Source organism: Passer domesticus, chromosome 21, assembly GCF_036417665.1.
Source record: "Passer domesticus isolate bPasDom1 chromosome 21, bPasDom1.hap1, whole genome shotgun sequence".
Classification (NCBI taxonomy): domain Eukaryota; kingdom Metazoa; phylum Chordata; class Aves; order Passeriformes; family Passeridae; genus Passer; species Passer domesticus.
In genome coordinates, this window is record NC_087494.1 from 2,557,231 (window position 1) to 2,568,749 (window position 11,519).

Here is an 11,519-nt window from a genome sequence, read left to right on the forward strand (position 1 = left end):
ATGCTCTTCACATAGATAATTTGAAAAAGGTTAAAGGAGGAAAAGCAGGTTTTGTGAAGTGAGCTCAGTAATCCCCTCCTGCAGGCAGGAATGTCTGGAGACTCGTGTATCAGTGGAAAATGGGGGACTGATAGCACTTGGGCAGCAAGTCCTCAGGGCTCCTGAATGAGCCCATCACCAAATTCAGACTTTATCAGTTTGAAAAAGATGGGGAGAAAAGGACAGGAAGAAGCAATCAACAACTCTTCTCTAACACAAAAAAAAAAGGGCAGGAGCAGCTGAGATCATCAAAAACTCTCACTGTTCTCACCCTGCCATCTCCTGCCAGAAACACATTCAGTGTCAGCCTCTCCCAGCATTATTATATTAATCCTCCTCATCACTGAGCTGCCACATTTTTGGGATTTAACCCACAAGACCTCGTTTTCCATGAGGATCACACCTCAATCTGCTCGGAGCAGTGTGTCCACCTCCAAGCACCACAGCAGTGGTTTGCTCTGTGCTCTCTCTACTGGGCTGTGCACCAAATACATTAGCCAAAAACATTCTGTTTCCCACAAGAAGTACCACAGAGATTTGGGTTTTTTCCACATTTCAGTGTTTTATTCTGTCTTGACTGGTTTGGTTCATGTAAAAATGAGCAACACCACTGCTCTGAGTTCTTCATCTCCACACTCCAGTGTCTGTCCTTCTGTCTTCTCTGCCGTGTCTCAGTGCTGAAAGTAAACGGAGATGAGAATTGTAACGTGGATAAAGATACAGGAATGGAACAGGGTCACAGCCAAAGAGAAGGAAAAAACCTCAGGAAAGGGATGTTACCTGGCTGGCAAACTTGCTGCAGCACCCCTGGAACGCAGCTCTGGTCGCTCAGGATCCGCTGGGCCTCCGAGGCGTGTGCCGGGTCCCTTCAGCCTGCTAAAGCAGAGAGGCATTAACAAGAGCCCAGGGCAGAGGCTGCTCTTGCCCCCAACCTCCCCACACAGCTCACAGCGCACGAGGGTCTCACAAGCCATCGCTGAACCCATCACACCACAAAGCACAGTCTGGGAAAACTGTTCCGGGCCGGCTGCTGCCTGTGCTCAGCCAGCCATGGATTGGATCCCCTAAGCAGAGAGTTAACACTTGGACATGGCTGCTTAGGAAGTGTGGGCCATGGGAAAAAGTTAATGGCAACAAGTAGGATGGCAAAGAAAGCTACAATTAAAGTGAGCAACTTAATGAAGTCTAGGAAGAGTCTCAATAGATGAACACATATCGAGTCAGGGAGTTCGTTCCAATCTTGCTTCCGTACCTACAGCAAGACACGGCTGCATGCCCAACTCTGATCTGTGGAACTCAAGGTGTGCCACAAGCCAAAGGTTGCATACGGCATGGGTTAACGTTTTTCCAGCAGCTGACCAAAATTGTCAAAAGGAATATTTCACAGGTACATTAGACTTTCAAATGAGCTCTCAACAAGAGGAAGGATGCGGACATGAGCAAAAGGAGTTACCTCGAATTACAGGACTATTTCCACATATGAACTAGCCAAGAGAGCAGCTCTCGTCTCAGAGGTTTCTGTTGGAGGCACAACACTTCTTTTCTCCAAGGACACTGCAGTTTCCATTTGCTAGCAAAGAATTCTTAGAACTTGTAAGCAATGACACAGCTAAGCTAAGCCCGGCATTCCCCTACATCGCACACGCGCTCGGCACGCAGGGAACAGCCCAGGGACTACAGCACTTGGCTCTTCTCTACAGCTTCCCAGTGTAGCCTACAGCAGCTTTGGAGCAAACATCCTTTAGCCTTCCTAACACTCCAACTGCACTTCGCTCCTAGCACGCCCTCAGGTTTGTACTTCCAGCCTCTACAGACAAGTTTTGACTACTTTATGTGAAATTTCTTGGCCAATTCAGATGTCAAGACCGATTTTAGGATTTAAATTCCAGCGCCCGGGCAATCGTCCGGCCAGCTCTGCCACTGTCCCTAATTCTCCTCCTCTCGCTCCCAAGACTGTTCTTCGTCTCCAAGGGTTGTGTTGTGCAATGAAATGTAAATGTCAGGAGCAGAGTTCATTTCAGACGGTCTTTTAATAGGCTTCGTAAAGCCAAAGAAAACTGTATACAGGAATCCTTTACCACTTCAAATACAACAGCAATGGAATATGCATATTTCTTCCAGTAAAAAAGGACAATATAAATAAACATTTTCAAGAACCTCTTTATGGTAAGTTTGCAAGTCTAGTTCTGGGTCATTTACATCATTACAACAGTAAAAATACCGTTATGCGGGTTGAACATACAAGCACGTTTCTCTTTAGATATATCAAGGTGGTTTGCCTTCCAACGGAACCCAAGCTGCATTCCTACCTTGCTACACTAAAGGAATGTTACAAAAGACGAAGGTAATGCACTTGAAAAAAAAAATAAAAGAAGAAAAAAAGTCCACAGCTTGTTCAGCTTCTAGTGAACATTGGTACAAGGTCCTTGCTAGCTCAAAAGAAACTGAATTGGGGCCCCAACTTAAAAAAAAACCAACCAAAAACGAACACCTTGGCTCATTCATGGAGGATAAAATAAAATCTGAAGTGCTTTCAAAAAGATTAAAACCACTTGAAAGCAGAGCTTTCTCCAAGACAGTCTAATCAGACAGTCTTGTCTCAGAAGCTGCCAGGCTGTGTATGACAAGATCAGAACTGATAATACTACAAAAGTGAAAATACAAGTAGATGTACTACACAATAACCATTTCAGCGAAGCTCCAAAAATCTTTATAAATACAGCCATTGGAAGGACGATCTTGAGTCAGGAAGGATTTTTACTCGTTGTGTGTAGCTGAGGACAAGAAGCAGGCACAATTGTAAAGGCACTGAAGCAAAGACAAGTTCCAGCATTTTACTCCCTTTGCATTATTCCAAGGCTACGGCTACTTGGCTACTGAGATCCCCCACCCGCGGGTCAGTGCGTTAGGGCAGCCGAGTTTGGGCTCCAGGAACACCTTTTTTTTTTTTTTTAAACACTTGCTTTGCCTGAGATCCGAGCAACTCCTGCACATGCATTAAATTAGAATCTCCCGGCACCACCACGTCCACAGCCTGAGCCTGCCCCAGCTGCAGGCTCAGGCTCAGCAGGTTCAGAGCTCCTACAGCACACGGACTCAGCGCTCCCGCTCGAAGCAGGACTTACCGTAACTGTCGTAGCTGTCTCTGTAGGAGCCTCCTGAGTTCCTGTCTCCATAGCCACCTTGACTCCTGCGGGACAAACAGCACCTGCTTTACAGCTGCTCAACTCCTCCTCTGCTGGTTTGAGCCCCACCACAGCTTCCCCACGACCCCTGGTGCCGGCAGAGCCCTTACCTGCTATTATAGTAGTCTCTGGAGCCGTTATAGCCTCCACTTCTGGAATCAAATCTGCTGCCGCCATAGCCTCTGTCTCCACCTCCTTGGAAACACATGAAAACGAGGTTTATTTAACCATTCTGACAAATGACACACCCCCCATCAGAATTGTAACTAACCCCCAGGCACTCACCTCTGGAGAAGCCACGGCCCCGGCCTCGGCCCCCGCGGAAGAAGCCCCGGCCCCCCGCGGACCCCCCTCTGTAGCCACGGGATCTGTTCTCTGAGGACTTGCCAGCCTGGTCAACTCGGATCTGACGCCCATCTACAGACTGAAACACAACCACAGTTAGACAAACTGAAATAGTTTAATAGAAAGCACATGTAGAACGAGTTGCACGCCTTCACAGTTGGCTAAAGAGTGCAAGGACTCGCTGCTCCTCTTGAAATAAATGTCTACTTCATGCCACAATTAAATAAAGTAGGCAAAAAACCTGATATATTAATTGTATTTACAGGAATGGCTATAAAGTTATAGCTCAGTCATCCAGATTCCATAATGGAACTTTACAGTTTCATTCCCACTATATATATATATATATATATGTACGTCCTTTTACATATTAATTCTTATAGTCAGATTTTTTACATTCCTGTAACCTCATGTAAGACAGGGGAACTAATCTGTTTTTCCACACAGCCTGAACAGCAGCACACCCCTGATCCTCTTCCTCCACTACAGGAAATAAAGAATCAACTCCAAGGCCTCCTCACCTTTCCATTCATGGCCATCATTGCATCTTTCGCATCATCGATATTTTCAAAAGTAACAAAGCCAAAACCTCTGGATCTCTGAGTCTCTCTGTCTTTCACCACCACGACTGTGAAAAGGAGAAATAGGAAATAAAAACCCATCAGTGCCAGGGAAGTTTAACAGACTTAGGGAAACTTAGGGAAACTATCCCATCGCGGCTCTGCAGCCTCACCTTCAGAAATCTGTCCGTATTTAGAGAAGACTTGCTCCAATGACTGCTCATTGGTGTCGAAACTGAGCCCGCCGACAAAGAGCTTTCCCTCATCTGATGCCATTCTGACCTGCCAAACCAACAGAACCGAGTCAGCGACTCAAAAAACCCACATAACCCCGGCGAGCTGCGAAACATTAAATCCTCCTAACACCACCTACAACACCGACACCGGTGTGAGCTCACACTCCCCTCATGCGGCCCGGAGCCCACTCTTTACGCAGCCTTACAAGGGGTCTCCCTGAGGGTGGGCGGGAGCGAGGGCCGAACCGGGCTCCACGAGGCTCAGGGCCAAGCGCAGGGGAGCAGCACCGGGGCCGGGCCCGGCAGAACCCGGGGCCGGGCCGGGTCCCGCCAACGCCGGTGGGACCCCCGCTCCGGGCCCCTCCGTGCCCAGCGCGCATGCGCGCCCCGCCGCGCCCCCTACCGGCCTTCCCCGCACAGCGCGGCCCGCCGCCCCCTCCTTCCCGCCCGCCATTTTGCACGGCCGAGGCCCGTCGCCATTTTGTTTCCGCGCACGCCTTTCCCCCCGCCGCGGCCGCTTTCCCCCGCACGGCCCACACCGGGCCGCTCCGCCGCGCCCCCCGTGCCCGCAGAGGGCACCGAGCGGAGAGTCCGGAGACGCGGCGCGGCCTCCCGAGGGACCCGGCCCTCTGCCCCTGGCACACGGCTCCGCTCACCGCGGACCACCCGGCCCGGTGCGGCCGCGACCGCCCCGCGCGACTGCGCTCACCGATAGCCGGGCGGCGCGAGGTCCACACAACACTTCAAAGCTTCAGCGAAATGTACGGCGAGCCTGGCGGGGCGGCGCCTTATAAACGCCCGCGCCTCATCCCGCCTATCTTATGAATATGCAGATGAACCCCGCCGCAAGGAGGGGCGACACGTCACCAAAGCGCTGCCGCCGCTGCACCACCTGATTGGGCGGGACCTCATTAATATTAATGACCCACGGCGGGGGCGAAAGCAGGGGCGCGCAAACAAAACCACGGCGCGGCCCCGCCCCCTCCACCCACGCGGGGGCGGGGCGCGACGGACGAGCGCCCATTGGCTGCGCGCGCGGAGGCGGGCGGGAGCGCCCCTGTGAGAGGGAAGGAAGTGGAGGCCGCTGATTGGGCGGGGGGCGCGGCCGCCCCGCCCCGCTGGCGAAGGGGCCACGCCCACGCTGGCCCAGTTTCGCGCCCTTCTCGCACTGCGGCGGCGGCCGCAGACAAAGGGCCCCCTCAGGGGCCGCCGCCATCTTGGGCCCGAGCGCTGCCCCCGGCCGGGCCCCGGCGGCTCCTCCCGCCGCGGCCCAGCCGGTCACCGCCCCGCTCGGGAAGCCCGTCCTGGCCCCGCGAACTGGCCCCCGCGGCGGCAGCCCTCCTCGCTGTCCCGCGGGGAATGAGCCCTTCAGTTGCCTCCTTGCGGTGTTGTCGTACACGCACTTGGGAGAAGTAGTCAAAGCAACGAAGTTTTGTTCAAAAAGAAAGGTATTTGCTCAACCTTTGATGGGAATCTTTTAAAGTCTTGACAAAGTTGAGAATGCCTTCAGCAGTAAAAAGTTTGTGTTGAAAGAGAAAACTGGCAAAGCCAAAGACGTGTCTCATTGAGAGGGTACACCGCCTTGAAAGGCCTCAAAATACAAATGGTCAGTGTTTCGTGCAATAATTACAATCTCGTGTAGAAAAGTGTTTGGGAGCATTGGAGAGGAAGAGATGCGCGTGAATAAACAAATTGGAGAGGAGGAGATGCAGGGGAGCGAATAGCGGCGTGCAGGAAACGGGAAGGAAGCGTGGCAAGGACGGGGCTGTGCTGTCACCGCGTGTGTCCTGTGTCCAAGGACAGCCTGGACACAGCAGGGGTCACTCTGTGTGTCCTGTGTGCCCTGGACACAGCAGGGTCACTCTGTGTGTCCCCTGTCCCAGGCAGGGCCTGACACCTTTGCTCTGCCTCCAGAAACTCCTTGGAATTCACGTTGCCGTTCACAGCCAGTTTGCAGCTGCTGGCCACCCTCTTTCCTTCCTTCCATCCTTCCAGTATTTCCAGTCTGAGCCAGGCTGCACAGAAGAAAATCACTGGAGTGCAGAATCACCACTGTTTGGTGACCGATTTCCAAACCAGGCACTGAGGCTGAGGGAAAACAAACCACGGGAGATGCAAAGAAACCTGTGATTGCTCTGTCGAGCAGTGATCACCCATTCCCTGCCTCCCAGAGCGTGGAAATCAGACTTTTCCTCCCTGATTTGTCATGATCCCTTTGGGATCTGCAGGAAAAGGGCAGTTTGTACATAGGTAATACAGTAATTATGAAACCCAGGAGCAGCACATCTGTGTTTTTTTTGAGCTCACAGGGCCACAGGGACAGAATGCTGCCACCAAAGTGCTCAAAAGCATGTAAAAAACTCAATATTGATGACACACCAGGCCAATATTATTATTTTCCTCCCATGAAAAAATTTACTCACTTTCCCAGGCCTGGAGGATGGAGCAGACGTGTTTGCTGTTACTGCAAATTGATTTTTGCCCTTCAAGAGAGGAAAAGATTCCAGCCCTGCAATCACAAGCACAGCATTTTGATTAAATTAGAGACCCATTAACATGAGCGTTCCTGGTCTGTGATGAGGGTGGATAAATGACCTTGATGCACAGAGCCATTTTCCAGCCTGAGATGCTGGACAACCAACACCAACCCTGCTGCAAACCTCGAGGGACAAACACTGGGATTTACTCCACACAAAGCCAGGCAGGTCGGGTGTTGTGAAAACAGCACCCAGAACCTTTGCTGCTTCGGGGGAATTTGAGTCCCAGCAGGGTGAAAGGCTGCTGGGAGCAGAGGAGCTCCTGTGACAGGGAATGGCGAGCACAGCCCTGCCTGGTTGTGTCCCAAAAGTGTGATTTCTGTCTCCCTGGGCTGTGTGCATGCCTTTGCTCTGACAGTGAGAGTCACCAGTGACACAAGGCGAGAGCTGAGCCAAAGGGACACTCCAGCTCCAGTGCTGCTGCTGCCAGGAGGGTTCAGTGCTCCAGATCACTCCTGACTCAGGGCATCAGCTGTGGATTTGACAATCCTCGTGGATATTCCATGATCAGCTGCACACAGGGGCCACAGCAGCCCCATGTCACCAGCCCAAGGGGCTCAGGGACATCGCTGCATGTCCCACAGGCTGGGCTCTGGCTGACAGTGCTGGGAGCAGCCAGGCAGGCAGCCCACCTGGCAGGTTGCACCAGTCGTTAGGGAAGTTAATTAAGCACTGAAACAGCAAAGGATCCTTAGGGCAAACCTCCTGCAGCAGAAGGAACCTGGCAGGGGTCCCAAACAGGCAACACCACACAGGAGACGCAGAGTTCACTCCTGTGGGAGTTCCAGACCTGAGCACCCATGGGTGTTTGCCCTGGCTGAGCCCTAATTTTGGTCACCTGGATCTGGCTGTGAGCAGGGCTGTGCCCGTAGTGACCCAATTTGGCAAAAGTGCCAAAGTTCCTTAGGGAGGGCAAATATCCGCTCTGGAGCGGAGCTGTTTGTGTGCACAGGTGCAGCCATGGGAAATTGTGACTCACAGAGGCTGCAGGGACCTCAGGGATCACCTGGAGCTGATTCCAGCAATCCCCCACCACATGACTGATGTTTTTATCACCTATTTTTTAAAGCTTCCAAGGGCAGAGGTCGTAGGACCAAACATCCTGTTAATGCAAACCTGATTTCCTGGAAGTCCCGCCTGTCCAGCACCACATGGAAATCCACGGAGCAGCAGCGACAGGAGGAGCTGTGCTGCCCTCCTGCCTTCACCCCGTGCCATTCCCACATCAACGTGAGCCTCAACAGGAGCTGCACCCAGGCATCTCCTTCCACAGCACCACGGGTTTCTCTGGGGGTTCCCCCCTTGCTGTGGTGTTTGTAGGGACCTTTCCCAGTCCCTGCACAGGGAATTGCCCAGGGCAGTGCAGCAGCTGAGCCCAAACCTGCTCGGCAGCCCCGGCACCTTCTGGGGAGCCAAGGGCAGCCCCCGCCCCGGGCACTGCTCTGATGAGGGTCCCAAATTCCCAAATCACCAAGCAGGGGATGGGAGTGCTCGGGGGGAAAGGAGGACGGGGCAGCGGGTGCCACATCTCCGGTGCTGTGCCTTCCCCGGGGCTGGGAGGGAACAAAGCCCCCCAGGCAGCCCCCCTCTCCCCCCGCCCGGGTTCTGGCACGGCATTCCTGCTCCTGAGGCTCGGCAAAGCCCCTGGGAGAATCCTCCCTGCTCCCAGGCACAGCGGTGGGGGAGCTCTGCACGCCCCAGCACATCCTGCAGGGCGCAAGAGCCGCCTCCTCGGCCTTTGTTTTTGCTGGGATTGCAGGAAAGGAGGGAATGTGAGGCCGGAGTGAAGCAGAGCCCATCCCTGGGCCTCCACCCCATCCAACACCGAGCCTCTGGCTCCTTCCTGCTTTTCCCTGCAAGATGATCTCATACCAGGAGCAGGGAGGTGCCACAGGGAAGGCACACGGCCTCAGTGTCCCCAGCACAGGACCCTCGGTGTCCCTGGCATGGGAGCCCTCGCTGTCCCCACCGCGTCTGGCCCACGGCAGCCCTGGAACCCCGAGCAAACACCAAACCAGGGCTGGGTTGGGGAACCGGCAATCCCAGAGCGCCCCAGGGAAAAGAATATTCCCTTCTCCCTTACTAGTGTCCCCGAGGGAGTTGCTCATCCAGCTTTGCAGTTGGAAAGAAAAGCCCTGACGCAATGCCGCCGTTGCCATGGTGAGGCTGCGCTTCCCTGTGACCGGGATTTACCGGGTTGTAGGACAAAGCCACGGGAGAGGGGGGACAGGATCCGCGGGGGGCAGATCCGTAGAGAGCAGAAGGACTGGATCCACAGGGAGAGGGAGGATCGGATCCACAAAGAGCAGAATGATTGGATCCATAGGGAGCAGGAGGATTGGATCCAGAAAGGGCAGAAGGACTGGATCCACAGGGAGAGGGAGGATCAGATCCACAAAGAGCAGAATGATTGGATCCACAGGGAAAGGGAGGATCGGATCCACAAAGGGCAGAAGGATTGGATCCACAGGGAGAGGGAGGATTGGATCCACAGGGAGAGGGAGGATTGGATCCACAAAGAGCAGAATTAGATCCACAGAGAGAGGGAGGATTGGATCCAGAAAGGGCAGAAGGACTGGATCCACAGGGAGAGGGAGGATCGGATCCACAGGGAGAGAGAGGATTGGATCCACAGGGAGAGGGAGAATTGGAGCAGGAGGATCAGATCCAGAAAGGGCAGAAGCACTGGATCCACGGGGAGAGGGAGGATCAGATCCACAGGGAGAGGGAGAATTGGATCCACAGGGAGAGGGAGCATCGGATCCACAAAGGGCAGAAGGATTGGATCCACGGAGAGCAGAATGATTGGATTCACAGGGAGAGGGAGGATCAGATTCACAGGGAGAGGGAGGATCGGATCCACAAAGGGCAGAAGGATTGGATCCACAGAGAGCGGGAGGATCGAGTCCACAGAGAGCAGGAGGATAGGATCCAGAAAGGGCAGAAGGACTGGATCCACAGGGAGCAGGAGGATTGGATCCACAGGGAGCAACAGGATGGGATCCACAACAAAAAGTTGCACGAGATCAGGGCTGGCACAAGTTGCCCTGAGGTGACAGGGGGTTCATAACAACCTCAGGATATCCAAACTGGAGTATTAAGGAATGAGCTGAGGTCCGGGAGGCATTTGGAATCAGAGATACTGGTGCACCCAGCTGGAATTTAGAGCTGGGAATGCCAGTGCACCCCAGTTGAGGTCAGGGGGGATTCAGGGTTGGGAATGCCGGGGCACCCCCGGCTGAGGTGAGGAAGATGGTGAAAATAAGCATGTGGTAACCATGGCAACCATGAAACTGCCTTGGCGCTGAGCAGCAGCTTTATCAGGGCTGGTGCTTCCCAGCCACATTATAGAAAACCAAATCTTGTGTGTCAGACTGTCCCTACCTGCCCAAACACAGCCAAATTTAGAAACAATTCCACCAGCAGCAGTCTCATCACCCCTCACGGGTCACGCTAAGGTGTTACTGTGGGATTTTTGCCCTTTTCCTCCAGCACTCCCAGCTCACCAGCACAACATTCCAGCCACTGTCACACATGAATGCTTTTCCAGCATAAACCCTTCACCTCCCACACCGGAGAGCCTGGCCATGCCATGGGCAACGTGGTTCGGGGCAGCAGCACCAGCCACTCACTCCCACAGGATCCAAAACTGCCTGGAAAACCCAGATGGGGGCTGCCCAAGCTGCTTCCCCGTGGGTGGCCTCTCCCCCACATCTGCCAGGGTCCCCCTGCACAGAATTCAGCTTCTCCGCTGTGGGAAAAGCAGCGGCAGCAGTTTGTAGCTCCCACCTTCCCTCCTGTCACCCTCCCGTCTGCATTAAGGACTCAGCTCAGTTATATAAGCGCTCATTAATCATCATCTAAGAGTATTTGCAGCATGGAGTTCTTAAGGGCAGGAGATGCCACCCAAGGGCAGGACAAACAGCCTCTGACCGCCTGACACCAGGCGACCTTGCAGGACAGAGGGCTGGGGACGCAGGAAGGGTTTATCACAGGCTGCAGGGGAGCAGCTGCCAAGAAGTGGGAACATCGTATCCCTCCCAGCAAGAGGTAAAGTACACACCGAGGGGGGCCAGCCCAGGTGTTGAGGGAAACTGGAGCTTTTCCAGACCCCTTGGGCTCCTCCACACACTCCCTCAGGCACTGTCTCACACTGCATTTTGCTGCCATGATTTGTGGTAGGGCCGGTGGTCTCACACCCCCTACAATCCCCCATGCAGGGTGACCTTTCCTCCAGCTCCTTGCACAAGGGTCTCAGGGCTCCCCAGGGCCCCCATGTCCTCCCAAGACCCCAGTGTGCCCCCTCTGCTCTTCAGCAGGTCGCTGTGTGCTGCTGTTTCCCTGCAAGGACACGTGAATCACCTTGAGCCCACAACCATCCCCGAGTCATTTTATCGCCATCAGCACGAGGGGTGGCCCGGCGGAACGAGCCGGCATCTGCGGGAATAGCCGCGATTGCAGAAATCCCTGAACTGCAGCATCAACGTTTTTTCCCTGCCCAGAAGGTTCCCGCGCCCTCGCATGAGCTCATCCTGCACCGTCCCCTGTGCGCGCCTCCCGTAACCCAACCTCTGCCAGCCCCGCGCCGCGGAGCAGGAACGAGACACCCCAGCGGAT

At 54.2% G+C, this 11,519-nt stretch overlaps 1 protein-coding gene across 3 annotated transcripts; it reads right to left on the minus strand.

Moving 5' to 3' along the window:
* Positions 1 to 581: 581 nt before the first annotated feature.
* CIRBP (cold inducible RNA binding protein) lies at positions 582 to 5,316 on the minus strand. 3 transcript variants are annotated; one of them, XR_010349868.1, is made up of 8 exons: positions 5,075 to 5,316; positions 4,303 to 4,411; positions 4,091 to 4,197; positions 3,510 to 3,648; positions 3,335 to 3,419; positions 3,165 to 3,229; positions 820 to 912; positions 582 to 716 (listed from the first exon to the last, which is right to left on the minus strand). XR_010349868.1 is itself a non-coding variant. In XM_064396166.1 (7 exons), the coding sequence occupies exons 2-7, from the start codon at positions 4,403 to 4,405 to the stop codon at positions 2,797 to 2,799; spliced, it is 516 nt and encodes a 171-aa protein (XP_064252236.1). In that variant the 5' UTR covers positions 4,406 to 4,411; positions 5,075 to 5,316; the 3' UTR covers positions 2,051 to 2,796. The 3 variants fall into 3 exon arrangements, 2 of the variants coding, with proteins under 2 accessions (XP_064252236.1, XP_064252235.1); XM_064396166.1 differs by lacking the exons at positions 582 to 716; positions 820 to 912 and adding an exon at positions 2,051 to 2,813; XM_064396165.1 differs by lacking the exons at positions 582 to 716; positions 820 to 912 and having other exon boundaries at positions 2,051 to 3,229.
* Positions 5,317 to 11,519: the final 6,203 nt, after the last annotated feature.